The 26158-nt window shown below is 46.3% G+C and overlaps 1 protein-coding gene across 1 annotated transcript; it reads left to right on the top strand.

Moving 5' to 3' along the window:
* Nucleotides 1-203: 203 nt before the first annotated feature.
* Nucleotides 204-25918, top strand: kpna3 (karyopherin alpha 3 (importin alpha 4)). The gene is made up of 17 exons (XM_061225968.1): nt 204-614; nt 9473-9517; nt 12374-12463; nt 12921-12950; nt 13893-13945; nt 14358-14453; nt 14935-15020; nt 17281-17367; nt 17454-17623; nt 18095-18139; nt 18278-18409; nt 18521-18649; nt 19757-19861; nt 20195-20266; nt 20370-20532; nt 22130-22224; nt 23127-25918. The coding sequence occupies exons 1-17, from the start codon at nt 546-548 to the stop codon at nt 23223-23225; spliced, it is 1566 nt and encodes a 521-aa protein (XP_061081952.1). The 5' UTR covers nt 204-545; the 3' UTR covers nt 23226-25918.
* Nucleotides 25919-26158: the final 240 nt, after the last annotated feature.

The raw sequence follows: 26158 nt of genomic DNA, 5'->3' as shown, positions 1-26158 counted from the left end.
GGATAGCCGTTCCGTGCGTAATTTGAAAAAAATATACGCAAATTCACAGACAACTACGGTTGGTTCAATTTGTGGGATGCGCAATCCGTATGCTGTAAAAACAATCTCCGAATCAGAATTTGTGCAACATGATTCCTTGGGGGACGATTTTGCCTTGAAAAGCCGGTACATCTTGAACTAGACCTGCGCAGTTTGAACGTAAAACGTAGAATGACGCTACTCTACACAAGTCCAAACAGGCAGAAACTACAAACCCAAATAAGCAGGCTATCTCAGTGATCATCTTTCGAATAATCGGCGGGTTGAGTGTGGGACACGCCAATGTAATCATATCCAAAACTGAATAAACCATTTCGTTTTCCCATTACATGTGGCATATTAGCTGCATTGTCACTTTATATCAGTGTTAGGTAGCGAGGGCCCCCCTGAACGTGGCTCCTCCTCCCCGCATCGTGTCTGGCCGCCCCCTCTCGGCTCAGCCGTGGACCGTCTCTTCTCTTTCACAGAGCTCCGAGCGCCGGATAACCCTTACCGAGTACACAGCCATGGCAGAAAGCGCCGGCTTGGAGAACCACCGCATCAAGAGCTTTAAAAACAAGGGGCGCGATGTCGAGGTATGTAGAGGTCGGAGGATCGTCGTTGTAACTCGTCGTACGGTGTCTTGAGAAGCGGGCAACGGGCAGACGTGCCCCGGCCTTTGTGACAAGCCTGGGGGCGGGGGGGTTGGATGCGCTGGGTATGAGGAGCGTGTATTCCGGAAAACCCTCCACCCTCTTCAGACATTACTAGTTATCGTTAACCAGGCGGGGTAGTAAGCTAATAGCCCTGTCACCATGCGGGGCGGGTGCGGCCATAGGAAAAGGCCTCAAGGCCGCGCTGTAAAACTAGATTTCCCATGTTGGAGCCGGTTGTGAGTAGAGACCTAGCCGGCTGGCAGTTGCGCTAAATCCTAAATTCCACATCTCAAAGAGTCGCGCCTCGGTTCCCATAGTCACCCCGAATCCAGGCCGAGCTGCGATTAACAAACTAGCCGCTGGGATAGCGCCGCCACACAGACGCAACTACGGACACATAATGACCCGAAAAGCACTTTGATAACTAAATCCATCCTTTGACATTTACGATTGATGGCAGCCTTTAATTAAACCCCAACTGTAGCTCGGGTGTTATTTAAATATCGAGACTTGATACATTTAATGTTGAAGCAGCTGGTAGCGAGCTTAGCATGTTTGCTAACACGCGAGTTAAGAGGTTAGCGGGCGTCTGCTGAATATTTTGTGCAGGCAGCCCGGATTCTCTGCGTGTTGATTGAAGCTACTGCCCCACGGCCTATGTGTCTGGCCTGGGCTTGTGTGTCCCTTATAGCCTCGGCGGGGTTATGAAAAGGCCCTTCGCATCTCTTCTTTCAGCGCAATTTAGCTAGCTAGCTATCTTTTCAGCATGCTAACTGGCTAGCGTGGCTACCGTGCGGTATGTCGTCGTAGCCAATACAGGCATTTAGCAGCTTTCGTCATTAATTAAAACATCTGCGTTTTGCTAGTCATGTATATAGTCTAGCTAATCTTGGAAAAACACGACAAATTAAACTGAGATTTAGTGCTCGGATCATTAATACCGCATTCATTTTTTGAAATCTACAGCCGGCATATTGTACATTTGTACGTAGGGAAAATGGCCTACGCTGTTGTGTCAGAGAAAACTAATGCACGATATGGCTCCATTGGGCGGGTTACATGGGTGTTCATTGTGGTCAATTACATATTTGGGGATATTTAACTGAATTTATATGCCTCACTCTTTCTCTACTTTAGCGGTTAGCTTCATTTTTTAAGCGCGCCTGTCACCTTCATTTATGTACACATTCATTATCTGTCACCCCTGTCTCCCATTTCAGGGCTGCAACTGCTTGGTCACCGTTGATTTTTGTACCTGTGCAGCTCGTTCCATTCTTCAACTCTTAACTGGGTTAAGATAATTATTCATATATATTCCGAGCTGCTATTGCTGGGTAGCTCGGATGAATTATTCACTGCCACAGTACTTCAAAATCAAATATTTCAAAAAATATTTCACTGGTCTTCAGTGAGCTGTAAAGTTGCATTCTGTCTACTGCGGCGCAGTCCCACGCAACGACTCAGTCCCACGCACTGTGTAGCTTGCTGCCTTGTTTTATGAGCAGGAAGCCGCGTGTTTATGTATGTTTTTCTACTCGGGGTCCTACTCGTACACATCTGTCCTGGTAGGCATAGTATGATTCTCATTGTGCATTTTTAATACGTGTGTTGTTGGCTCCCACACGCTTTCGGAATGGTGCGTTGGCGCGCAGTCTGGTCCCACATCAGTATGCGGTGTGATGGGGTGTGTGCGAAGTCCGACAGTGGCCGTTTGGGTTTAATCTAGTCCACAGTGGCTTGTGTATGAAGCAAGGTTTAAAATAATTGTCAAGACAACATGCTTCAATGCAAAGTCACCACTCCACAAGTGCTTTGAGAAACGGCTTCCTGTTCACTGTTTTCACAAGCTGGTGTTTTTGCATGTTACTGTCCATTTTCGCGAATGAGTATGTTAGAAATCTCACTGTTGCAAAAATTGGGTTATTGGGGCCCCGGTGTTTTGATGTTTTCTGGGCATAATGGATGTAAGGGGAATAGATTATGGCTACCACAGTGCTGGTCACCGTGGGTCACTGCGGTAACCAGGTGCCCCAGTGCTTGTCACTTGCTAAACATACAGTGGGCTCCAGAATTATTGGCACCCCTGACTGACAATGTACAACAAATACCAACTTGTGGGAAAAATACTGTGCTTTATTAATATTTAAATGGAGCCAAAGTGGAATTAGGCTAATCATTTCATAAAAATGGATTTAACCAAAATCATGGTTTCGTAATTATTGGCACCCCCATTTTATTACTTGGTGCATCCACCTCTGGCGAGGGGAACGGCATGGAGTAGGAGACACATTTGGAGGGATTTTGGACTATTCCTCTATGCAAATCCTAGCAAGATCCTTCACATTCTTGCATTTGTACTGATCAACTGCCCTCTTCAGTTCAGCCCATAGGTTTTCGATAGGATTGAGGTCTGGTGCCTGAGATGGCCACTGCTGAACATAGATTGTTGTCACAGAACCATTTCTGTGTGGATTTTAATCTTGATTAAATCAATTTATTGTTAAATCAGTCTTTATTAAATCAGTGTTTGATTTTGGTTGATTCCATTGAAACATCCAGGTCCAGTATTTTTCACATTATCAGAAATATGCGTTTTCATGAAGATTAGTGGAAAATTGAGTAGTAATATTTGTAAATTTAAGCGAATATTTAATAACAGTATGTCTGTGAAGATATGTTTTTGAAAAAGTCAAACAGTCTGATTTGCTTTTTCAAAAGATAACTTGTGTTGGCTAGCAGCCATGACGCATGCCATAGGCTTTTTGGATTGTTTATACTTTGTGCTGCTACTTTTGACAGAAAATCTTAAATGCTTCTTAAATATCAGAATATCCTATATATCTTCCAGTAAAATAAACATTTAAGTTGTATTACTTGAGCTTAATTTTGTGAAGTCAGCAAAAGGGGCTAGCCCTGCTTAAAAAGGCGTTTTACCATGCACCTTCCTGTCAGCTTTGACGAGTCATTCTCCTCTGAAGTCTCATTAACGAAGCGTTTCTCCCCACAGAACTGCTGCTCACTGGATTTTTTTGCACCATACTCTAGAGACTAGTGTGTGTAAAAATTCCAGGAGATCAGCAAGCCACCCTGTCGGCCACCTACAATCATTCCACGGTCAAATTGACTTTTGATCAACCATCAGAATGGGGGGAAAAATGTGATGTGAACACTAACTGACGCTCCTCACCCGTATCTACACGATTGTATGCATTGCACTGCTGCCACACGATTGGCTGATTAGATAATCGCACAAACAAGTAGGTGTAAAAAAATTAAAAATGTTCATAATAAAGTGCTCGGTCAGTATATAGTGGTTCATGTGATATAATCATGTATAGCCTTTATTTTCCATCAAAAACTGTGGTCCCCTTTAAGCCCATCAAGCCAATTTAAGGCATAGGCCTATGATTTGGATGCAGCTAAATGTAAAAAAATTTCCTTTCAATCCAGTGATAAGTAATGTTTTGTCTAGACCTTTTCCTATTGAGATAACTCTAGCAATTAAGCAACAATATGATGTTAGGATGTTGAATGTTGATGGAAAGTCACTCAGGCAGCGAAGAGGTTAATGGACAAGCAAGACTCAGGACCGCCCTGACTGCATGTAGAGAATACAATTGCAGAATGTCTTATGATAGGTAGCAGAGTCATAATGACCAAATATACCTGTTCATTTAATGTTTTTGACTTTCATGCACGGATTGTATTCAGGCCTGGTTGCACTTCAGTGGAAATCCGTTATGTCCTCGTAAACCGGTATAACGGTGTTAGTCATCTGTCAAGCAATACAATTGTTTTAATACAAGTTTTTCTAATTTGCCAATCTGTAAAATTAATGATTTTGAACAAATTGCTTGGAACACATGTGGGCTTAAAGGGTACACATGTCCCAGGCCTGACTTTTTAGATATGAAGTTAAGTATCTTTATTTAATTTAAATAATGTGAGGATGGGGTTGCTTGAGATTAATCTTCCCATTTATTACTGTTTTTTTGGCAAAACATTGAACAATTATTGACATAAGTTTATTTTCCTAGTAGTATTGTGCTTTATTAATAATGAAATGGAATCAACCAAGTATTTTTCTAAAAAAAAAGAAAAAGAAATTCCCCAAATAACAGGTTTAATACCTTGTGCAAACATCCATGGCAAAGATGACAGCCATGAGGGATTTTTGACTATTCCTCCATGCAGTACTTTTCGCAGTCATTGATATCCTTGGGATATCTCCCTTTTCAGTCCAGACCATGTTTTTCATGGGATTTAAGTCTGGAGACTGAGATGACCATTGCAGAACATGGTTTTTGTTTTTACTTAACAATTTCTGTGTGGATTTTGATGTATGCTTGGAGCCATTGTCCTACTGGACAATCTACCTACAACCAAGACTCGCAGAGGCAACCAGATTTTCTGCCAAGATTTTCTGGTGCTTTGTTGAATTCATTGTGCCATTGATTAGGGATGAAGTGATAGTCAATCCTATCATAAGTTGAAATCCATGAAAATGAACAGATCTTGTATCGCATTGTTCTTGCGATACAAGATCAATGCGTTACAAGATCAATCGGACTGAAATTCACTATTGGCATAATATGAAATGAAAATGAAATTTTAAAAATTAGCTCCACATGCCAAACAACCTTATCTTCTGCTGATGAGTGTGTTTTTTGAGGAATTGTAGCTGTTTGTGAAGATCCTCATTAAACAAACACGCTCACTTTTGTGACATTCCAGTACATTGCTGCAACCAACAACGTTTCCATCGTGCTCAGCTTGGCTGTGTCGATGTGTAAAGAAGGGCTTTTTTTTTTTGCCCTCAGCCGATTGAATCGACTATCGGCAATCACTAGGGGGTCGATGCATGTTTAGGGACGATTTAACGACCATACCATTGATCTTAAGTAGTGCCTCTGGATCACTGGCAGCAAAACACCTCTAATGCATCAATGAACTGCCACCAAATATTTGACAGTAGGTATGAGGTGCTTGAACGTTTTGCCAATACTCACCACCTACCTTCTGTCAAATATGGTTTGAACGCATCAAGAATCGGCAGTGCAGGTCTTATAGGCCACACATCATTGATGTTTTGGAGATGTTTTGCTGGCAGTGGCACCATTTAAGATCAATGGCCCAATGAATTCAACAAAGTACCAGGAAATCTTTGCAGAAAATCTTGTAGCCTCTGGAAATATTTTTTTTGTTTGACTTCGGTTGATTCCATTGCACCGTTAATACCATAGCACACTACTTTTTGCATGTTGGAAAATAATGCTTATGTCAATAACTGTATTATTTTTTAGTTTACAGCAGTGTTTGTGCATATTTATCAAGGCTGCCAAAATATAACTGGAGCACATATATAATATGTAGCACCCACACATCACTGTTGTACCGCAAATTAGAGATCTGGCAGTTAAAATTGATGTGGTGCATGTGGAATTTTTTTAAGTTGTATTGTCTGAAAGTTAGTCAATATGGACCTATGTGTCTGGAAAAAATTAAGTTGATTGAATTGTGAGTAGAAAAATAAATGCAGGTACAGCTTTGTTTCAAATAGTTTTCTATTGTAGAGGAACTAGTGGATTTGTGGAGGTTTATAAAGAGCAGATTGCTCTTTATAAGCCTGTCAGTTGTTATAATGAGAGATGTAGGCTATTATATGTGTGAGATTATAAAGAAACAGGAAAGGATGTGCTCTACTGTCTTGAGAAGCGAGTAGCTGGATCTCACCAGAACACAGAGAATGTGCAGAGCCCAGGTGCTCAGATGCATCAGGCTCTAGTTTGAGAAATGGATTGAACAGCACCCAGCCAACATCTGCTTCATCTGCAACAGCGAGACGACTCCAGGATACTGGCCTTTTAGGCAGGTGATACTCTGCCTACAGAAAAGGCCTCTTCTGAAACGAAGAAGGAATGAAATGAAGAAATGGTTATAATGGGCAAAAGAACACATATTGTCCACAGTATGTGTGGCCTATAAGACCTGCACGGCCGATTCTTGATGCGTTCAAACCATGGCCCATGGCACCTATTAGGCTTTGCGGATTTAGCCTTAAGACTAACGTTTAACAGGTGAAATCCAGAGAGGAGCTTTCCAATAGCAGTGGTCTTTACTCCTGGTCCTGGAGAGCAGCAGGGTGTGCTGGCTTTGTTACTCGGCACTTACTCGGGGCGGTCTGTAGCGCAGTGGTTAGGGTAAATGACTGGGACACGCAAGGTCAGTGGTTCTAATCCCGGTGTAGCCACAATAAGATCCGCACAGCCGTTGGGCCCTTGAGCAAGGCCCTTAACCCTGCATTGCTCCAGGGGAGGATTGTCTCCTGCTTAGTCTAATCAACTGTACGTCGCTCTTGATAAGAGCGTCTGCCAAATGCCAATAATGTAATGTAATGTAATGTAATTTATCCATTAAGGCAGTTGATTACACAGTTAACGCCCCTGGTTTCTTGGTTTCTGAATTGGTTGCTTCTATCAGGGGAAAACCAGCAGATCACTGACCTACAGTTACTTGGTCAGTCATATTCGGTGTCCCTAATGTTTTCTACACTCAGTGTAAATGTACTGGGAGTGTCTGCCCCTTTCTGTGTTTAGCATGTCCAAGGTTATTGTCACAAATGACAGTGCCTGACTCTTGTTTTGAGTCTAGTCAGCATGCAAAAGTAGAGCCAAGTAAAAAGTGCTTCAGCAACCTGTACTGTTGCTTATGTTGGCTTTAGCGGATGACGCTAATACTGGTTACATAAGCATCTATTTGGGATGGTAACACAAGCCGGGACCTGCAATCACAAGGTCTCATGGCATCTAATGCCAAGACCGTTGGACACATGAGATCCTCTCTTCCCACCACTGTCCTGGTGTTCCAGGAGCGATCGTCATGGTGACGACGCATCCCGGCTGGGTTCTTCGCTCCAATGCTGAGGCCCTGCCAGCCATTATGGTTGTGAGATGCCCATGCTCTGCCCTCAGCTACCTGTGTTGTCCTCCTGGACAAAGAGTCTCTTCCCCTGTCCGGTGTGTTCATATAGGCTGCAGGAAAGGTGCAATGCCTGGCTATTAATTACACACATTAATCACGTTACGTTAAACACTTTAAGTGGTGTATCTTCCACATGCTGTTCTGCTGGTGTAATAACACGGGTGCCCCATTGCAAGACTGCAGAAACATGCAGACGACAGTTATTGGCACGGATGCAGAGTAATGCATGGAGGTTCCAGCAGTTGAACGCATAACAGTGCATGTGTGTCTCAGTGCTGCTCATGATTTGCAGCAAACGCAGCTGCGCAGTAACCTGGCCAGGGACATTGTGAGTGCAAGTTGTTGTTTTGTTTTCTTTAATAAATCCTCTGTGTGCTTCCGTGACCAATAAAATGTTTGGATTTATGTAAACTGTGTCATGTCCTCAACCGTGTTCTATACCTAACGGGAACATAGATAACGTGTAACGTGTGCATTGACGCAGTTTCAAACGCCCCCAGACTCCCAGATCAGTTATATTTGCACTGAGTCACTTCCTGCTAGCTCTGACACTCATGACAAACTGTTGTGTGTAGGGCTAACACTCGCACTGTGATGCTGCTGGGGGTCTCCAGACCTGTAGGGCTGCTGTGGGCGTCTCCAGACCTGTAGGGCTGCTGTGGGCGTCTCCAGGCCTGTAGGGCTGCTGTGGGCGTCTCCAGACCTGTAGGGCTGCTGTGGGCGTCTCCAGACCTGTAGGGCTGCTGTGGGCGTCTCCAGGCCTGTAGGGCTGCTGTGGGTCTCCAGACCTGTAGGGCTGCTGTGGGGGTCTCCAGGCCTGTAGGGCTGCTGTGGGCGTCTCCAGACCTGTAGGGCTGCTGTGGGTCTCCAGACCTGTAGGGCTGCTGGGGGTCTCCAGACCTGTAGGGCTGCTGTGGGCGTCTCCAGGCCTGTAGGGCTGCTGTGGGCGTCTCCAGACCTGTATGGCTGCTGTGGGTCTCCAGACCTGTAGGGCTGCTGTGGGCGTCTCCAGGCCTGTAGGGCTGCTGTGGGCGTCTCCAGACCTGTAGGGCTGCTGTGGGCGTCTCCAGACCTGTAGGGCTGCTGTGGGTCTCCAGACCTGTAGGGCTGCTGTAGGCGTCTCCAGACCTGTAGGGCTGCTGTGGGCGTCTCCAGACCTGTAGGGCTGCTGGGGGTCTCCAGACCTGTAGGGCTGCTGGGGGTCTCCAGGCCTGTAGGGCTGCTGTGGGCGTCTCCAGGCCTGTAGGGCTGCTGGGGGTCTCCAGACCTGTAGGGCTGCTGTGGGCGTCTCCAGGCCTGTAGGGCTGCTGTGAGGGTCTCCAGACCTGTAGGGCTGCTGTGGGCGTCTCCAGGCCTGTAGGCCTGTAGGGCTGCTGTGGGGGTCTCCAGGCCTGTAGGGCTGCTGTGGGCGTCTCCAGGCCTGTAGGGCTGCTGTGGGCGTCTCCAGGCCTGTAGGGCTGCTGGGGGTCTCCAGACCTGTAGGGCTGCTGTGGGCGTCTCCAGGCCTGTAGGGCTGCTGTGGGCGTCTCCAGGCCTGTAGGGCTGCTGTGGGCGTCTCCAGGCCTGTAGGGCTGCTGTGGCCTGGGTTTAGCTCCTGTCACAGTGGCTTAATGTTCTGCATGCCTGTGTACAGTGGTGGTGCTTCCTCCCTGTGCGGGACCAGATTAAAGCCTTATGGGTGTGGTCTGCACCTGCAGCTTGTGATGAGCAGGTGTTTGAATTTAATTCCTGGAAGGGATCGCCCCTCATTCTGCACCTTATCCGATGAATGTTGAACCTGAATATAAATGACTGGTCTTCTCCCTTCTCCCCCGCAGACTATGAGAAGACATCGGAATGAAGTGACTGTCGAGCTGAGGAAGGTAAGTGCTCTGCCTGCATCCTGTCATCCCTGCAGTGTCTCTTAAACTGATCTAGGAACAGTTTTATTGTGGCAAACCCACTCTGAAAGTAAGTCCTTGCTTTCTGTTTGGGTTGTTCCCAGAACATGTTGCATGTTTTTTTCAGTTTCCATGTGTTCTATAGGCGCTGGGCTTGGTTGACAGAGACAAAATAAATTTCCGCTGTCAACTTGTATGAGTATTATGATTGGATGGCGCTGTAGGAAACAAGGCATGCTGGGTAATGGTGCAACTGGGAAAAGCTTGCTTTGCGACAGCCAAGATGGTGCAGAACACCCCCACTGACTATAGAGGAAGACAATTTTGCTTAGTTTATGTGCTTATGTGTTTTTACCAAACAGAGATAATTGTGACTTCATACGCCACGCCCTTGCTGAAGCATGTGTGGAAGTTGAAGTTGTTTTGACAAGCAGGTTTAGGGACTAAAACTAAATATCCCTGTTCGACCTTCAGCGGGGATTATGGAGAAGTCGAAGCTGAACTGGGCATCTTATTGGGCTTGACTACATCCTGACTAGTTTATTCTTCCTGGTGAGGAGAACTTGAAATTGCTGCTAAATCATTGGCTTTTAAGGGATGTATAGATAATGGTCTTGTGTTCATTACAGTCCTGGCCTCCATGGCCTGAGTATCTTCGCCGGCAGTGTCTGCTGTGGTTGGCAGTTGTAGAGTTACCTGCAGAGGGGCGCGTGGGTGCGCAGAGCAAGTTCATCCCACAGTGTCAGTGCAGCGTATACATTTGCCTTTGTATGCATCTACCATGCAGTCAGTATGCAGGCTGGCCTGGCCCACGTAGTCCTGGTCCGGACCCTGGTCTGTTCCTGACTGTGGGGGTGGGGTGCTCAAATTAGAAAGGCCCGGACCCCCCCCACCCTCCGAGGTGCTCCTCAGTTTACAGTTGTCCAGCCAGGCTGTGGGGCGCCTCTCTAAAGCGTGTGAGTGCAGAGGCTGCCGTTCAGCACATGCCCAAAGGCGTGACAGGACACGGTGATGTGGCCTAGCGGAGGTGTATCAAGGTGACGCACATTCCCTTATACACATTTTCATTAAAATGGCTGTCACTCATCACGTCGCGAAACCTTCAAGAGGCAGGGAACGGTTACAAATTATGATTTTTTTGATTATTTTTTTGATTATTAAATGGACACCGTGAGACCCTTGCTGTAGTCTGAAAAGGTGAGTTTTCATGTGTGATGTTGCTCATGGCCTAAGGCAAGTGGGATTTCCCTCATGAAAGTTCCCCCTTCTTGGTTTTACAACTTCAGGGCTTTTGTGACTCAAATGTGATGGGCTGACCTCCCGTGTTGTGTGATCTCTGTTTCACCCAAATAAAATTCTTGCTCTGTCCGACGTTTGTTTGAAACTCAGAGCTTATAGCCTCAGGGCTGTGGAGTGGATCAGACGTGTGGAAACTGAAACTTTTGATCCTTAAATCAAGATGAATGAATTGCCCTTTCAGCACATCCCCTGTAATCCTCGTCCAAACCTCAATTTCACCTTCCTAAACTACGGCTTGGGCGGTACAGCAGGCCACCGGGCGGCCCGGGCATGAATGTGAAAACGTGATTAACTGAAGGACTGAATTTGTGTTCTTTGTAGTCCATGGAGAGAGTCTGTTGTGTTCATCTGGTTCTGTTTCTTTGTATCTCGGAGAAGTAGCCAATATTTTTCAGATTGCCCCGATATATATATTTTTATTATTTGACCTTTATTTAACCAGGAAATTCCCTTGAGTTTCGAGGGGGACCTGGCCAAGGTTTTGGGGAAAAGGAACAAATATAGGGAATAGGCAGAGCAGACATACAATACAGTAGTAGATCCAGCTTAGGAAAAGCAAGTACTGTCTTCAGGAACACGGTTATTGATCATGGCTTTGAACTTGCATAAAGAGACAATATTATAAAGGTACAATAGGTTAGATTTTTGTATTCAAACATTGTTACAATACCATTGTAAATCCCTTCCTGTCATTGAAAAAGACTCACTGACATGTTGACTCACCCTCTGCCTGTGTTTATAGTCCTTAAATTTGGCTTTGAAAATATAGTTTACTGGCTGGCACGCTGTACCAAAACATTGTATAGCTGTACAATAATTAAAGCTCATTGGTTGAAAATGAGCCAATGCCGTTTCAATGTCAGCGCCTTCACAGAGAGGGGGTGGGATAAACAGGGTTTGAGCGTGTTTGTCACTGCAATTCCTCTCTTGACCGTTAGTCCGAAGTCCAAAATGACCTATTGTACCTTTAAAATGGAGAGTTTTCTGAAGGCTATTCCATGACCTGAGGTGGCGGTCTGTCCAGTGTTGGCTCCCATGGTTTTTGTCCCATGGACGTGTGTGCGTGTGCGTGTGCGTGTGCGTGTGTGTGTGCGTGCGCGTGCGCGAGTGCGCGAGCGAGTGCGAGTGCGTTTTAACTTGTGACGTGTGTGGGTGCGTGTGCGCACGCGTGTGTGTGTTAATTTGTGACACGTGTGTGTGTTAACGTGTGTGTGTGTGTTAACGCGTGTGTGTGCGTGCGTGCACGTGTGTGTGTTAACGTGTCTGTGTGCGTGCGCGTGTGTGTTAACGTGTGACGTGTGTGTGTTAACGTGTGTGTGTGTTAACATGTGTGTGTTAACGTGTGACGCGTGTGTGTTAACGTGTGTGTGTGTGTGTGTGTTAACGTGTGACACGTGTGTGTTAACGTGTGACGTGCGTGTGTGTGTTAACGTGTGTGTGTGTGTGTGTGTGTGTGAACGTGCGACGTGTGTGTGTGTTAACGTGTGTGTGTTAACGTGTGACGTGTGTGTGTTAACGTGTGACGCATTTCCGCTGCAGAACAAACGAGATGAGCACCTGCTGAAGAAGCGGAACGTACCGCAGGAGGAGAGCCTGGAGGACTCTGATGTCGACGCTGATTTCAAAGGGGTGAGTCTGCACTGTGCCTCCTGCTGGTGGGGGCTAGGAAAGGCATGGTCATCTGTGTGTGTGCCTGTGTGTGCGTGTGCGTGTGCGCCTGTGTGTGTGTGTCTGTGTGTGTGTGCCTGTGTGTGTGTGTCTGTCTATCTGTTGAGAGCTGCAGTCACATTTGCTCTGCCTTTGACCTCTTAGTGTGTCTATTTCTCTGTGTGTCCTTGAGACTCCCGCTGTGATATGAAATCCTGCAGCACTGGTTAAGCCATAAGGCATGTTCAGCATGATGTAATGCACGTGCAGTGTATGCGGGCGTTCTCACCCGCATGATGGATCACTATTAAAAACCCAGAAATTCTGTAACTGTTTAAAAAATCTTCATTATCTGTGTGACATCTCTCTATAGTCTGTTTGAACCGTAACGTATTGTTATTATTTCTTGCCTGACACTTTTCTCTTCTTTTTCTTTCAGCAAAATGTAACACTAGATGCAATCTTACAGGTATGTTTTGCCTCCATCTGACAGTAAAGTTGTCTTGAGTTTTTTTTGTCCTGCCATTAATGGGGATCTTGACGGCTCACCTGTGAAGACCATCTTTTTCTTCTCCTTCTTTATGCTACAGGAAGTGAGCAGAGCAGCCTCAAATGTATTACATATACTCTTGAGTTTTTGTTTTTTCAAAATTCAAGCAAATCTCTGACGAATGCAAACTTTCAAAGATTTTTGCTCAGAATGTTTCTCAATTGTCAGTCATTGCAGAAGTGTCACAAGTCTTGAAAGTGAAAACCTATTTCAAACAATTTTTTGACCCAGGCTAACCTTCCTGGACCCTCTTTTCGGTGCAACAAAACTTAAAACTTGCATGTGAAACAAATTCATTTTAAATTAATATTATCAGGGCTGGATAAGGAAATCGAAAACACTTGAATCAAATTTAATTCAAAGTACGACTTTCATTTGGCCCACTGCCCATTAGGGGCTCCCGGTCTACATGTCAAGTATGGCCACGTCTAAACAGACTGCGGCATCATATCTTTCAAATTTCATCAAACTGACGACTAAAATGGCCTGGAAGGGCGTGCAGGTGGCAGCTGCATTGTATTACATTGCAGAAGCAAATAAATAGAAAAAGGAACACCCCCAAAAAGATGGCTTTTCAGAAATTTTTATATATCAATGACTCTAATGTTTTAATATAGCTAATATTGATTGACACAATGTTTTACTGATATTCTAAGACATCCCGAGTTATTGCCTCCACCAACAGAGTTGACAGGGTTCTGTTTTCACCCCATTCTGTTTGGCTGTGTCCTGGGATATTACGGGGCTGTGTTCTTCAATGTTACGGGACTCTGGTGTTGGTTATTATGGGTGAGTGTCTGGGTTTCTCGCGACCCTGACGATTGTTCTGCTGAAAGTACGTTTTGTCCTCTGTCCTTAAAGAACGCCACCAGTGACAACGCAGTTGTGCAGCTCAGCGCAGTGCAGGCAGCCAGGTGAGTGTGTGAGTGTGTGAGTGTGTGAGTGTGTGAGTGTGAGTGAGTGTGAGTGAGTGTGAGTGAGTGTGAGTGAGTGTGAGTGTGAGTGAGTGTGAGTGAGTGTGAGTGAGTGTGAGTGAGTGTGAGTGAGTGTGAGTGTGAGTGTGAGTGTGAGTGTGAGTGTGAGTGTGAGTGTGAGAGTGAGAGTGAGAGTGAGAGTGAGAGTGAGAGTGTGAGTGTGAGTGTGAGTGTGAGTGTGAGTGTGAGTGTGAGTGTGAGTGTGAGTGTGAGTGTGAGTGTGAGTGTGAGAGTGTGTGTGAGAGTGTGTGTGAGAGTGAGAGTGAGAGTGAGAGTGAGAGTGAGAGTGAGAGTGAGAGTGTGTTTCCCTGCTCCAGCTTCTCTGCCCTGCTGATTTTGTCTTCTCTTCTAGAAAATTACTCTCCAGCGACAGAAACCCCCCCATCGATGACTTGATAAAGTCTGGGATCCTCCCCATCCTAGTGAAATGCCTGGAGAGGGATGACAAGTAAGCATGTTTGTTGTTGTTCATGTTTCATGGGAAAAGAGTAGTTCAGTGTTATCTGAACAGCACAGCAGCCAGAGCTGGGCCTCGCCAGGCTGGCCCAATGTCTAACAGAGACTGGGCTCCTTCAGGTTTCTTTTGTGCTTCCTGATAATAAGCTGTGCTGGGACTCCTGCTTTTGCCCTGTGCCTCTGAGTCACCTGCCTTTCCAGGGGGTCGTCCCCTCTCTCTGTTCCAGTCCTAACACTGTCCAAACCACCCCCCCTCTCTCTGTTCCAGCTCTAACACTGTCCAAACCACCCCCCCTCTCTCTGTTCCAGCTCTAACACTGTCCAAACCACCTCCCCTCTCTCTGTTCCAGCTCTAACACTGTCCAAACCACCCCCCCTCTCTCTGTTCCAGCTCTAACACTGTCCAAACCACCCCCCCTCTCTCTGTTCCAGCTCTAACACTGTCCAAACCACCCCCCCTCTCTCTGTTCCAGTCCTTCCTTGCAGTTTGAAGCCGCTTGGGCACTGACCAACATCGCCTCCGGGACCTCTGCACAGACTCAGGCTGTGGTCAAATCCAGTAAGTACACGGATTTTGAGCGTCACAGGTGTGTGTGTGAGAGTGATCTTCATGGTTGTGTGTGTGTGTGTGTGTGTGCTTTCTGTTCCTGCCTGTGTGTGCTCATTATAATCAGAATCAACTTTATTGTTGTTGCCCTTAATACAAGTTCTAGGACAACAAAATCGGAGTGGCATCTGAAGTGCAGTAATAATTGTATCATGACTGTAATGTGATTATGGTATGACACTGCATAAATTGATGCTGATGCATGAATGCTGAAAATGTGAAGATCCCAGCCAGCTGGCCAGCACATGCCCTGAGCATGCGGCCAGGGATGCCGTCAGGTCCAGCAGCTTCGCGTGTAATCTGCTCAGTACTGAATACACATCGGAGGTGGAGTGTGTGAGGGGCTGTTCAACTTTGATGGCTGATCCTCTGTTGTCCGGACGAAGCTGCTGTAGAAGCGGTTTAGCTCGTTCGGGAAGGAGGCGTCGTTGGTCGGGGATGATGTGTTTTTGGGTTTGTAGCCTGTGATGGTCTGGGTTCCCTTCCACTTGTGTCGGGGATCGGAGTTATTGTGGAAGTGCTCCTCAGTCTGAAATTCGTCGCCGTGTTTGGCTCTCCTGATGCCCCTCGTCAGGCCTCGAAAGGTGCCTTCAGCATTCTTCGAACCTCGCTGTTCATCCAAGGAAAGTTATTGTCTGTTTGTGGGTTGTGACATTGTCACCGCATGTGTTGATGTTGTCCAATACAGAGGAAGCGTATGCTGATGTTGTCCAATACAGAGGAAGCGTATGCTGATGTTGTCCAATACAGAGGAAGCGTATGCTTCAGTGTCGGTGTGGGCGTCTGGAGTGGCTTGAATGGCAAACGTACTCCTCGTCAGTGTGGAAACTGCCCCCCTCTGGCCACACCTTCGTTGTCCTGATGGTTTCACACGTCGGATGAGTGGTGTGTATTTGGGGATTAGGAACAATGAAAGGACATGGTCCAAGGTGTTATCTCCTCTGGTGGGGCAGGAGACATTTTGGTGGAATTTGGAGAGTACAGTTGCTCAAACAATTACAGTGGTTGAAAGCCCCTCAATGAAGGCACCATCCAGGTGTGCAGCTTGTTGTTTAATAATAACAGTAAGCTATCTTAGCATTAGCATCCGGGAGTATATAAACTGCAGGTATAATGATGGATGTCATCTCTCTAAGCAGGTAGAGAGGTCTACAATTGATCATTAGATACTCCAGATTGGTCAGCAATGAGTCAGTTAAAGCAGTGTTTGTGCACCTAGCTTTACTGATATCAGTGCAGTCCCCTGCCTTTGCTCCTCTGCCCTTCTGTCTGCCCGAAAGATGTTGTGACCCTTCGTTGTTCAGTGAAAATCCCTGCAGTTTGTAATCCTTTTTTGTGAGGTGATCCAAAGATGAGCACTTCCGGTCAGAGGGGCTGGTTCTTTAGTCTGTGGTGTCTTGGTGATGGCTTGGAGCAGCTGAAGATGATCAAATCCACTTTGCATAGAGATCCTATGTCCTGTAGTTCATGTCGGCTGTACGAAGTGTGGTAGCAAGGCTGTTTTGAGTGAACAAACTTGAAACTAGAAGGCAAATGACAAAACCTAGGGAGACAGAGCCTTGGTTTGTGCACGCCCGGCCATCTTTGTCATGAACTTTTGTTCATACTTTTGTGGTCATGCTTTTGCTTGTTTTCATGGTTATATGTGTGTGTGAGAGAGATCTTCATGGTTGTGTGTGTGTGTGTGTGTGTGATCTTCATGGTTGTGTGTGTGTGTGTGTGTGTGTGTGTGTGTGTGTGTGTGTGTGTGTGTGTGTGTGTGTGTGTGTGTGTGTGTGTGCATTCTGCTCCTGGCTGTGTGGTCATGTTTTTGCTTGTTTTCATGGGTATGGGTGTGTGTGTGTGTGTGTGTGTGTGTGTGATCTTCATGGTTGTGTGTGTGTGTGTGTGTGTGTGAGATCTTCATGGTTGTGTGTGTGTGTGTGTGTGTGTGCGTGCATTCTGCTCCTGGCTGTGTGGTCATGTTTTTGCTTGTTTTCATGGGTTTGGGTGTGTGTGTGTGTGTGTGTGTGTGTGTGTGTGTGTGAGATCTTCATGGTTGTGTGTGTGTGTGTGTGTGTGTGTGTGTGTGTGTGTGTGTGTGTGTGTGTGTGATCTTCATGGTTGTGTGTGTGTGTGTGTGTATGTGTGTGTGTGTGTGCGTGCATTCTGCTCCTGGCTGTGGTCATGTTTTTGCTTGTTTCATATGGTGATGTTGTGTGTGTTGCTCCAGATGCTGTGCCGTTGTTCCTGCGGCTGCTTCACTCTCCACACCAGAACGTGTGTGAACAGGCTGTGTGGGCCCTGGGCAACATTATTGGTGAGTACCCAGGCTTGGGGGAGGGCGCTTGGGTCACCTCTCTGGGGATGAAGGGCAGTCTGATTGTTTTTGTCTTCGTCTCCCAGGTGACGGGCCGCAGTGCCGGGATTATGTCATCTCCCTGGGCGTGGTCAAGCCCCTCCTGTCCTTCATCAATCCCTCCATACCCATCACCTTCCTCCGCAATGTGACCTGGGTCATCGTCAACCTGTGCAGGAACAAGGACCCGCCCCCACCCATGGAGACGGTGCAGGAGGTGAGACTGGTCTGACTGGGTGTGGGTGTGGGTGTGGGTGTGTGGCTGTGTGGCTGTGTGGCTGTGTGGGTGTGTGGGTGTGTGGGTGTGTGGGTGTGTGGCTGTGTGGGGTATGGGGTGTGGGCGTGTGGCTCTGTGGGGTATGGGGTGTGGGGTGTGGCTCTGTGGGATGTGGGCGTGTGGCTCTACAGGGTGTGGCTCTGTGGGGTGTGGGCCCAATAAAAAAAAATCAGATGATCAAATAGGCCTTGGTCCTTATCTTTGTTGTGCCGGAAGCAGTTGAAATTGTACTCCCCTCCAGGGTCTTTCAGCGCACTTAGCCCTGGTTATGGGTATGCACTTTGTTGTACGTCGCTCTGGATAAGAGCGTCTGCCAAATGCCATTAATGTAATATCATGCTTTGTTTTACAATTTCGTGGCACCTATCTACACTTCTCATGTCTCATTATCTCTCCCTTTCCTTCTCTCAGATCCTGCCGGCCCTGTGTGTGCTAATATACCACACTGATATCAATGTAAGTTTGTAAAAAATAAATATTTATATATTTATCCGCCTCACTGTGTTATAGCACCTCATAGTCCTATTTTTGGGTGGTGCAATGACCGCAGTCCTCTCTGGCGCTCTCTCTCCCGCGCACTTCGCTCTTGGGCAGATCCTGGTGGACACCGTGTGGGCCCTGTCTTACCTGACGGACGGTGGGAATGAGCAGATCCAGATGGTCATTGACTCGGGCGTGGTCCCCTTCCTCGTTCCACTGCTCAGTCATCAGGAGGTCAAAGTTCAGGTACGTGATTCTCCACATTTACTCCATTTTGTTCTTTTCATAGTTTTGAGTGTGAATAATGCCATCAAATCAACTCCAATCCAAACCCGTGGACGTCACTTCCTGTTTCAGACTGCAGCTCTGCGGGCGGTGGGGAACATCGTCACGGGGACGGACGAGCAGACGCAGGTGGTGCTCAACTGCGACGTTCTGTCCCACTTCCCCAACCTGCTCACGCACCCCAAGGAGAAGATCAACAAGGTGAAGGGTTTACCTTGTGGTGGACGTGCTTACCAACCAAATGAAAGCCCTGTGTCTTTGTACTGTCGATCAGAGAATTATCTACTTCCTGTACTGTAGATCAGAGAGAAAGCCCTGTGTCTTTGTACTGTCGATCAGAGAATTATCTACTTCCTGTACTGTAGATCAGAGAGAACCCTACTTCCTGTACTGTAGAGCCGAGAGAAAGCCCTGTGTCTTTGTACTGTAGATCAGAGAGAAAGCCCTGTGTCTTTGTACTGTCGATCAGAGAGAAAGCCCTGTGTCTTTGTACTGTCGATCAGAGAATTATCTACTTCCTGTACTGTAGATCAGTGAGAGAGCCCTGTGTCTTTGTACTGTCGATCAGAGAATTATTTACTTCCTGTACTGTAGATCAGAGAGAAAGCCCTGTGTCTTTGTACTGTCGATCAAAGAATTATCTACTTCCTGTACTGTAGATCAGAGAGAAAGCCCTACTTCCTGTACTGTAGAGCTGAGAGAAAACCCTACTTCCTGTACTGTTGAGCCGAGAGAAAGCCCTACTTCCTGTACTGTTGAGCCGAGAGAAAGCCCTACTTCCTGTACTGTTGAGCCGAGAGAAAGCCCTACTTCCTGTACTGTAGATCAGAGAGGAAGCCCTACTTCCTGCACAAGAACCCTTTACATGACAATTCTTCTTTTTTTTTTTTCTTTTTTTTTAAGCACAAAGTTGAGTGCCTATTTCAAAAACATAGCTAGGCATAACAGGATTTTTGAACGAACTGAACGAACCAAACCCTGGGTTGAGGTTGATGTACTGTTCTTTGTTCCGCTCTGTGTGTTTGTGCAGATTGTGAGATTAGTGTCCTGCCTTCTGATGGGCTCTGGCAAAATTTAATCCACCATATACTACTCTACTCCACGTCCTGCGGGCCGCTGTGTCTGCAAGTAGGTGTGCCACACCACTTGATTTCACCAATTATTCAGGTGGTTTATGGCACGTTGAAGCAAATGCCTGCAGACACTACGGCCTGCAGGACTTGCAGTTGCGTACCGCTGTGCTCAGAGCCTGACGTGTGAGATTCCTGCAGCTCCTCGCTGACCGCTGTTCCCCTGGTTCTCCTGCAGGAGGCGGTGTGGTTCCTGTCCAATATCACTGCAGGCAACCAGCAGCAGGTCCAGGCCGTGATTGATGCAGGTCTCATCCCCATGGTCATCCATCAGCTAGCCAAGGTAAGAGTACACACTTACACCTGCACCTGGGTCTCCCCATTAATACACCTGTACCTGAGTGTACCCATTAATACACCTGTACCTGAGTGTCCCCATGAATACACCTGTACCTGAGTGTCCCCATGAATACAGCTTTTACGCGATTAATGGTTATTTACATTTACAAACATTTACATTGGCCATTCCCAAAATGCAAGTACAATAATGAATGAATTGGTGGACCTTTAAGTTGCATGTTTGTCTATTACCGTGTAATTTAATCATGTCAGTGGATACTGGATGCAGTGGATTCATTCTGTCTTTCTCTCTCTCCACCTCTCCCACTTCCTGTAGGGAGACTTTGGGACACAGAAAGAGGCTGCCTGGGCCATCAGCAATTTGACAATAAGTGGGAGGAAAGACCAGGTGAGGTCATCCTAAATGCCGGTCAGGTGGCAGGTTTTTTTAGGAGCTTCCGCTGCCCAGTTGCGAGGGTTGATTTGACGTCATCCGATGCGGTCTTTTCCAGGTGGAGTACCTGGTTCAGCAGAACGTCATCCCGCCGTTCTGCTACCTGCTCTCAGTCAAAGACTCTCAGGTGGTCCAGGTGGTCCTGGATGGACTGAAGAACATCCTGATCATGGCAGGCGAGGAGGCCAGCACCATCGCTGAAATCATTGAGGAGTGTGGAGGTGAATGGGTGGGGGGTAAATCATTGAGGAGTGTGGAGGTGAATGGGTGGGGGGTAAATCATTGAGGAGTGTGGAGGTGAATGGGTGGGGGGTAAATCATTGAGGAGTGTGGAGGTGAATGGGTGAGGGGTAAATCATTGAGGAGTGTGGAGGTGAATGGGTGGGGGGTAAATCATTGAGGAGTGTGGAGGTGAATGGGTGAGGGGTAAATCATTGAGGAGTGTGGAGGTGAATGGGTGAGGGGTAAATCATTGAGGAGTGTGGAGGTGAATGGGTGAGGGGTAAATCATTGAGGAGTGTGGAGGTGAATGGGTGGGGGGGGTAAATCGTTGAGGAGTGTGGAGGTGAATGGGTGGGGGGGTAAATCGTTGAGGAGTGTGGAGGTGAATGGGTGGGGGGGTAAATCGTTGAGGAGTGTGGAGGTGAATGGGTGGGGGGGTAAATCATTGAGGAGTGTGGAGGTGAATGGGTGGGGGGTAAATCATTGAGGAGTGTGGAGGTGAATGGGTGGGGGGTAAATCATTGAGGAGTGTGGAGGTGAATGGGTGAGGGGTAAATCATTGAGGAGTGTGGAGGTGAATGGGTGGGGGGTAAATCATTGAGGAGTGTGGAGGTGAATGGGTGAGGGGTAAATCATTGAGGAGTGTGGAGGTGAATGGGTGAGGGGTAAATCATTGAGGAGTGTGGAGGTGAATGGGTGAGGGGTAAATCATTGAGGAGTGTGGAGGTGAATGGGTGGGGGGGGTAAATCGTTGAGGAGTGTGGAGGTGAATGGGTGGGGGGGTAAATCGTTGAGGAGTGTGGAGGTGAATGGGTGGGGGGGTAAATCATTGAGGAGTGTGGAGGTGAATGGGTGGGGGGGTAAATCATTGAGGAGTGTGGAGGTGAATGGGTGGGGGGTAAATCATTGAGGAGTGTGGAGGTGAATGGGTGAGGGGTAAATCATTTAGGAGTGTGGAGGTGAATGGGTGGGGGGTAAATCATTGAGGAGTGTGGAGGTGAATGGGTGGGGGGTAAATCATTGAGGAGTGTGGAGGGGTGAATGGGTCATGGGTAAATCATCAAGGAGTGTGGGCTTCTTAAAGACACAGTGTTTTGCAATTAATGGAATATTAAGCAAATGCTGCATATTTTCAAGTACTGACATCTGTAAAATGGTGGTATCATACAATTTTAAAAAGTTGGTACCGCGGTACCTTTTCAGTATTGATATACTTCACAACCATACGAGTAATAAAGTTTGATGAGTTTGCTCAGATTTCTGCAATTATCATTTTAATTTTACTAAAGTAAATGACTCTCTTATGAGTAAGTCGCCTATATCAAACGGATGGGAGACTTTATTTGGAACAATTTTGAATTAATTATATGTAACATTTAGGTTAGTCATTGGCATCGATACAAAAATTAACGAATGCTAAAGCTGTAACATAAGTTATTGATAAGTAGGTTTTAGTAGAGAAATTATGAAGTTGTACTGTACTCTAGGATGGCAAAACATCATCTTTCTCTCTCAGTTATTTAGGGTAATTGAAGGTATTTAAACCTGGGACGGCCTCGTCTGCGCCTCCTAATGCCCCTGCTTAAATACTCACAGGTTTGGAGAAAATAGAAAACCTTCAGCAGCATGAAAACGAGGATATTTACAAGCTGGCGTTCGAAATCATCGATCAGTACTTTTCAGGAGACGATGTGAGTATCTGCTGACAGAGGCGCCCGAGTCGCACTGAATCACAGTCGCACTGAATCACATTCGCACAGTCGCACTGAATCACAGTCGCACTGAATCACATTCGCACAGTCGCACTGAATCACAGTCGCACTGAATCACAGTCGCACTGAATCACATTCGCATGGTCGCACTGAATCACATTCGCACAGTCACACTGAATCACAGTCGCACTGAATCACATTCGCACAGTCGCACTGAATCACATTCGCACTGAATCACATTCGCACGGTCGCACTGAATCACATTCGCACGGTCGCACTGAATCACATTCGCACAGTCGCACTGAATCACATTCGCACAGTCGCACTGAATCACATTCGCACAGTCGCACTGAATCACATTCGCACAGTCGCACTGAATCACATTCGCACAGTCGCACTGAATCACATTCGCACAGTCGCACTGAATCACATTCGCACAGTCGCACTGAATCACATTCGCACAGTCGCACTGAATCACATTCGCACAGTCGCACTGAATCACATTCGCACAGTCGCACTGAATCACATTCGCACAGTCGCACTGAATCACATTCGCACAGTCGCACTGAATCACATTCGCAGTCGCACTGAATCACATTCGCACAGTCGCACTGAATCACATTCGCAGTCGCACTGAATCACATTCGCACTGAATCACATTCGCACTGAATCACATTCGCACAGAGTCAGTCGCCCTTAATATCATCGATGCTGAGTGCCTTGAGTCACAGTTGCACTGAGTCACAATTACGAGGAGTCACACTAAGTCACTGTCACTAGGAATCGCAGTTACACTGAGTCACACTAAGTCACTGTCACTATGAATCAAATTTATGCCGAGTCACACTTGACTGACTTTGTTCCTGTTTTGTTTCTTCCAGATCGACGAGGATCCCAGTCTCATCCCTGAGGCCACGCAGGGCGGAACCTTCAACTTTGACCCTGCCTCCAACCTGCAGACCAAGGAGTTCAAGTTCTAAAAGCACCCTTCTGCCCCGCCCCGCAAATGGGGTCTACTAGCTGCTCCGCACCTGTTCCGGTTACCTTCAGTACATCACAACAGACTTCACCCTCCAGACCTACACAAACCCCACACAGCAGCCATGCACTGAAGGAGCAAAGACTATTGCAGGCATCCCCCCCCTCCCTCCCCCCCCCCCCCCCTCAGCGATGCTTCTGAAAACTACAGAAAAGCAAAAAATATCTAAAACCCAACTTCCCATCACTGCAGTTGCCAAAAGTCACTTTCCTCTCTTTCACACGCTGACTAAACTGAATACTTCTGCATGAGTTGTCTCATCAGTCCCGGAGAAGAGGAGCAACAAGGAAAAATAAAATCCACATGGGGGCGTGGCTTACCCCCCCTCCCTGCGATCACTCCAGTCTCACTCAAGCCACCCCGATTAACGAAGTGCAACCTCAGAGCTAAGGCTCACGGCCCTCTGATGCCTGCCGCTCCATGGAAGGCCCCTGAAGAGGGGAAGGAGAAGTACTGACAGAATTCTGTCGCCACTAATTTCATTTAGGTTTTTCTGGGGTTTTTGTTTTTTTTTCCTTGCTTTTTTGTTTTGTTTTGTTTCTTCGTCTTCTCTTCAATCACCGTGGAAGAATGAATTTCTATGTGGGGGGGGGGGGGAGGGGGAAATACAAAAAAATACAAAAAAAAATGTGAACAACAACATGCGCATAAAAAACTAAACTGGTTTCTTGGGAAAAGGTGATTTGTTTTACATAAATTCTGCAAAGAAGGAGAAGGAAAACAAAAACTTTGTAACATTGATCTTTTTGCAGGTCCAGAAACCAGGAATTAAAAAGAAAAGAGCCATTTTGTGTGGAGATAAAACTCTGCTGGAGCCGACATTTGAGCGGAAAGGAATTACTGTTATTCTGGAAGACTGAAGCCATGCTGCACTAATGATGTCACTGCCCGTGTCCTTGTCTTGTGACATCACAGCCTGCCCTCCCAGCTTTTCAAATTGGCAGTTGTGATGTCACGTCCTGCCTCCCTGCTCATTGGATAGGCTGTAGGCATGCACACACTGTATGGGGGAGACCTGGTGTCCTGCTCTTGCTAAGAGCCGGAGGTCAGATCTGAATCTCTTCTGTGCAGTGATTCTAATTAGTTTCTCTTCTGAAGAAAACGCAAACCTCTTAACTACCAGGCATGCTTTTGGGCTGTTTTTTTTTTTTTTGTTTGTTTTGTTTGTTTTAATTCATTTTATGATTTTTGTTTCCTATTTTATATTTATTTTTTTAGGATTTATTGCATATTTTTAGTTTAAATTTAAAGACAACATAAATTTTCATTCTTTTTTTTTTTTTTTTTTTTGGTTTAATCTGTGGAGCTTCCACATTTGCGGTTTTTTCAGTCTTATACGTACTTGCGAAGTAGTACCTTGTACTTAACTTTCTGTGGAAGGTGGCGAATTGCTTAAATTAAAGACGATGACAAACTGCGGAGACCTTCACACTTCTCAGTCTCATTCCCTCTTTTTCCCAAAGGTCACATGCTACAAGCCTAACTGTACAAATTAAAATGGATCTTTCCCACGTCATATTTAAGGCCTGTATAAAAGCTGCAGTAGCCGTCTCTTCCTCACTGGGATACTGCAGAAAAATAGCATTGCATTTACTGTCGAAAAAAAAAAAAAATTAACTGGGAGTTATTTTTTTCTACATGCATACATGGTGATAACCGGACTGTTTATTGCAGATGGGTTTTCTTGCTGTTGTGACTGGACATTGTCTTCGTTTCCCTGTGCATTTGCTTTGTAAAGGGATTTGAAACAAACAAAAAAATTGCAATTGGACTAATGTAGTTAACGTTTTGGCTGCTAAATATTAAAAGATGTGGAAAGCAGCCAGAGCGTTCTGGACTAGCCATTTATAACTGATGAACAAAACTTTTGCAGGTGTACAGTCATGACCTATTTAGACACTTAGACAGAGCCACTTTAAAGATTAGAATTTTGTCTTGTATCATAAACCGATACAAGCGTATGTTCATTGCAAGATTTTTACTTGCTGAAGAAAACTTGTTTTAAATGAGAAAAAAGGCGGTAGATCGCATTTTGGCCTCTGATTGTTTGTATCTTTTTATAAATTTTAGATTGAATTTCTCTTTAAGGTGGCTCATGGTTTCTTTCAGCTCTTTTGCATATTAAAGAGAAGAATGAGTTGAAATTCATTGTGCCTTTTGTTTTTCATTTCTAAGCAACAAGAGTTTCTTAAAAAACAAAAAGGAGTACTTAGCAACCGAGGTGTTCGAGAAACGGGGTTAACCAAGTGAGGCATTCCCTCTTCGCCGCAGTGCATTGTGGGACATTTTATCGAATGAGGCATTCCCCCATTGCTGCAGTGCATTGTGGGACATTTTATCCGAATGAGGCATTCCCCCATTGCTGCAGTGCACTGTGGGACATTTCAGAGCGGCTTTTCTGTGCCTGGAGGCCAGATTGTCCCATTCATTCTATTGGCTGACCATTGTATTCCACTGACATCACTTCCCCCCCCACTCCCTACCCATAGCCATTACCGCAACTCCACACATTTTTCACTAATCGGTGGATTCTGAGACTCCGTGGCAACATGATATCATGTCTCATCACTCCCTCAGGACCTGGTCTCTGTATTAATGATCCTAACCAAAATAAACCTGCTGTTAGCCATTGGCTCTCTCTTGCTCTGAGTGTCCTGATTGACACCCTTCAGTGCCTTTGTGTGAGTGTGTGTGCCTGTGTATGTGTGCGCGTGTGTCTGTGTGAGAGTGTGTGAGACCGGGAGAAGACTGCGTGAGCGTGTGTGTGGTTGGTGATGAAGTGCTGTTTAAATGGTTTGTGAGGCAGTCATGCATTTAAACTGTCTGTGATGCACAGGCATGCATTTAAACGGTTTGTCCTTGTCCTACACAGTG

This window comes from Conger conger, chromosome 17, assembly GCF_963514075.1.
Source record: "Conger conger chromosome 17, fConCon1.1, whole genome shotgun sequence".
NCBI classification, from domain to species: Eukaryota; Metazoa; Chordata; class Actinopteri; order Anguilliformes; family Congridae; genus Conger; species Conger conger.
The sequence above is the reverse complement of the archived record's forward strand: the minus strand, read 5'-3'. Positions and strand labels throughout refer to the sequence as shown.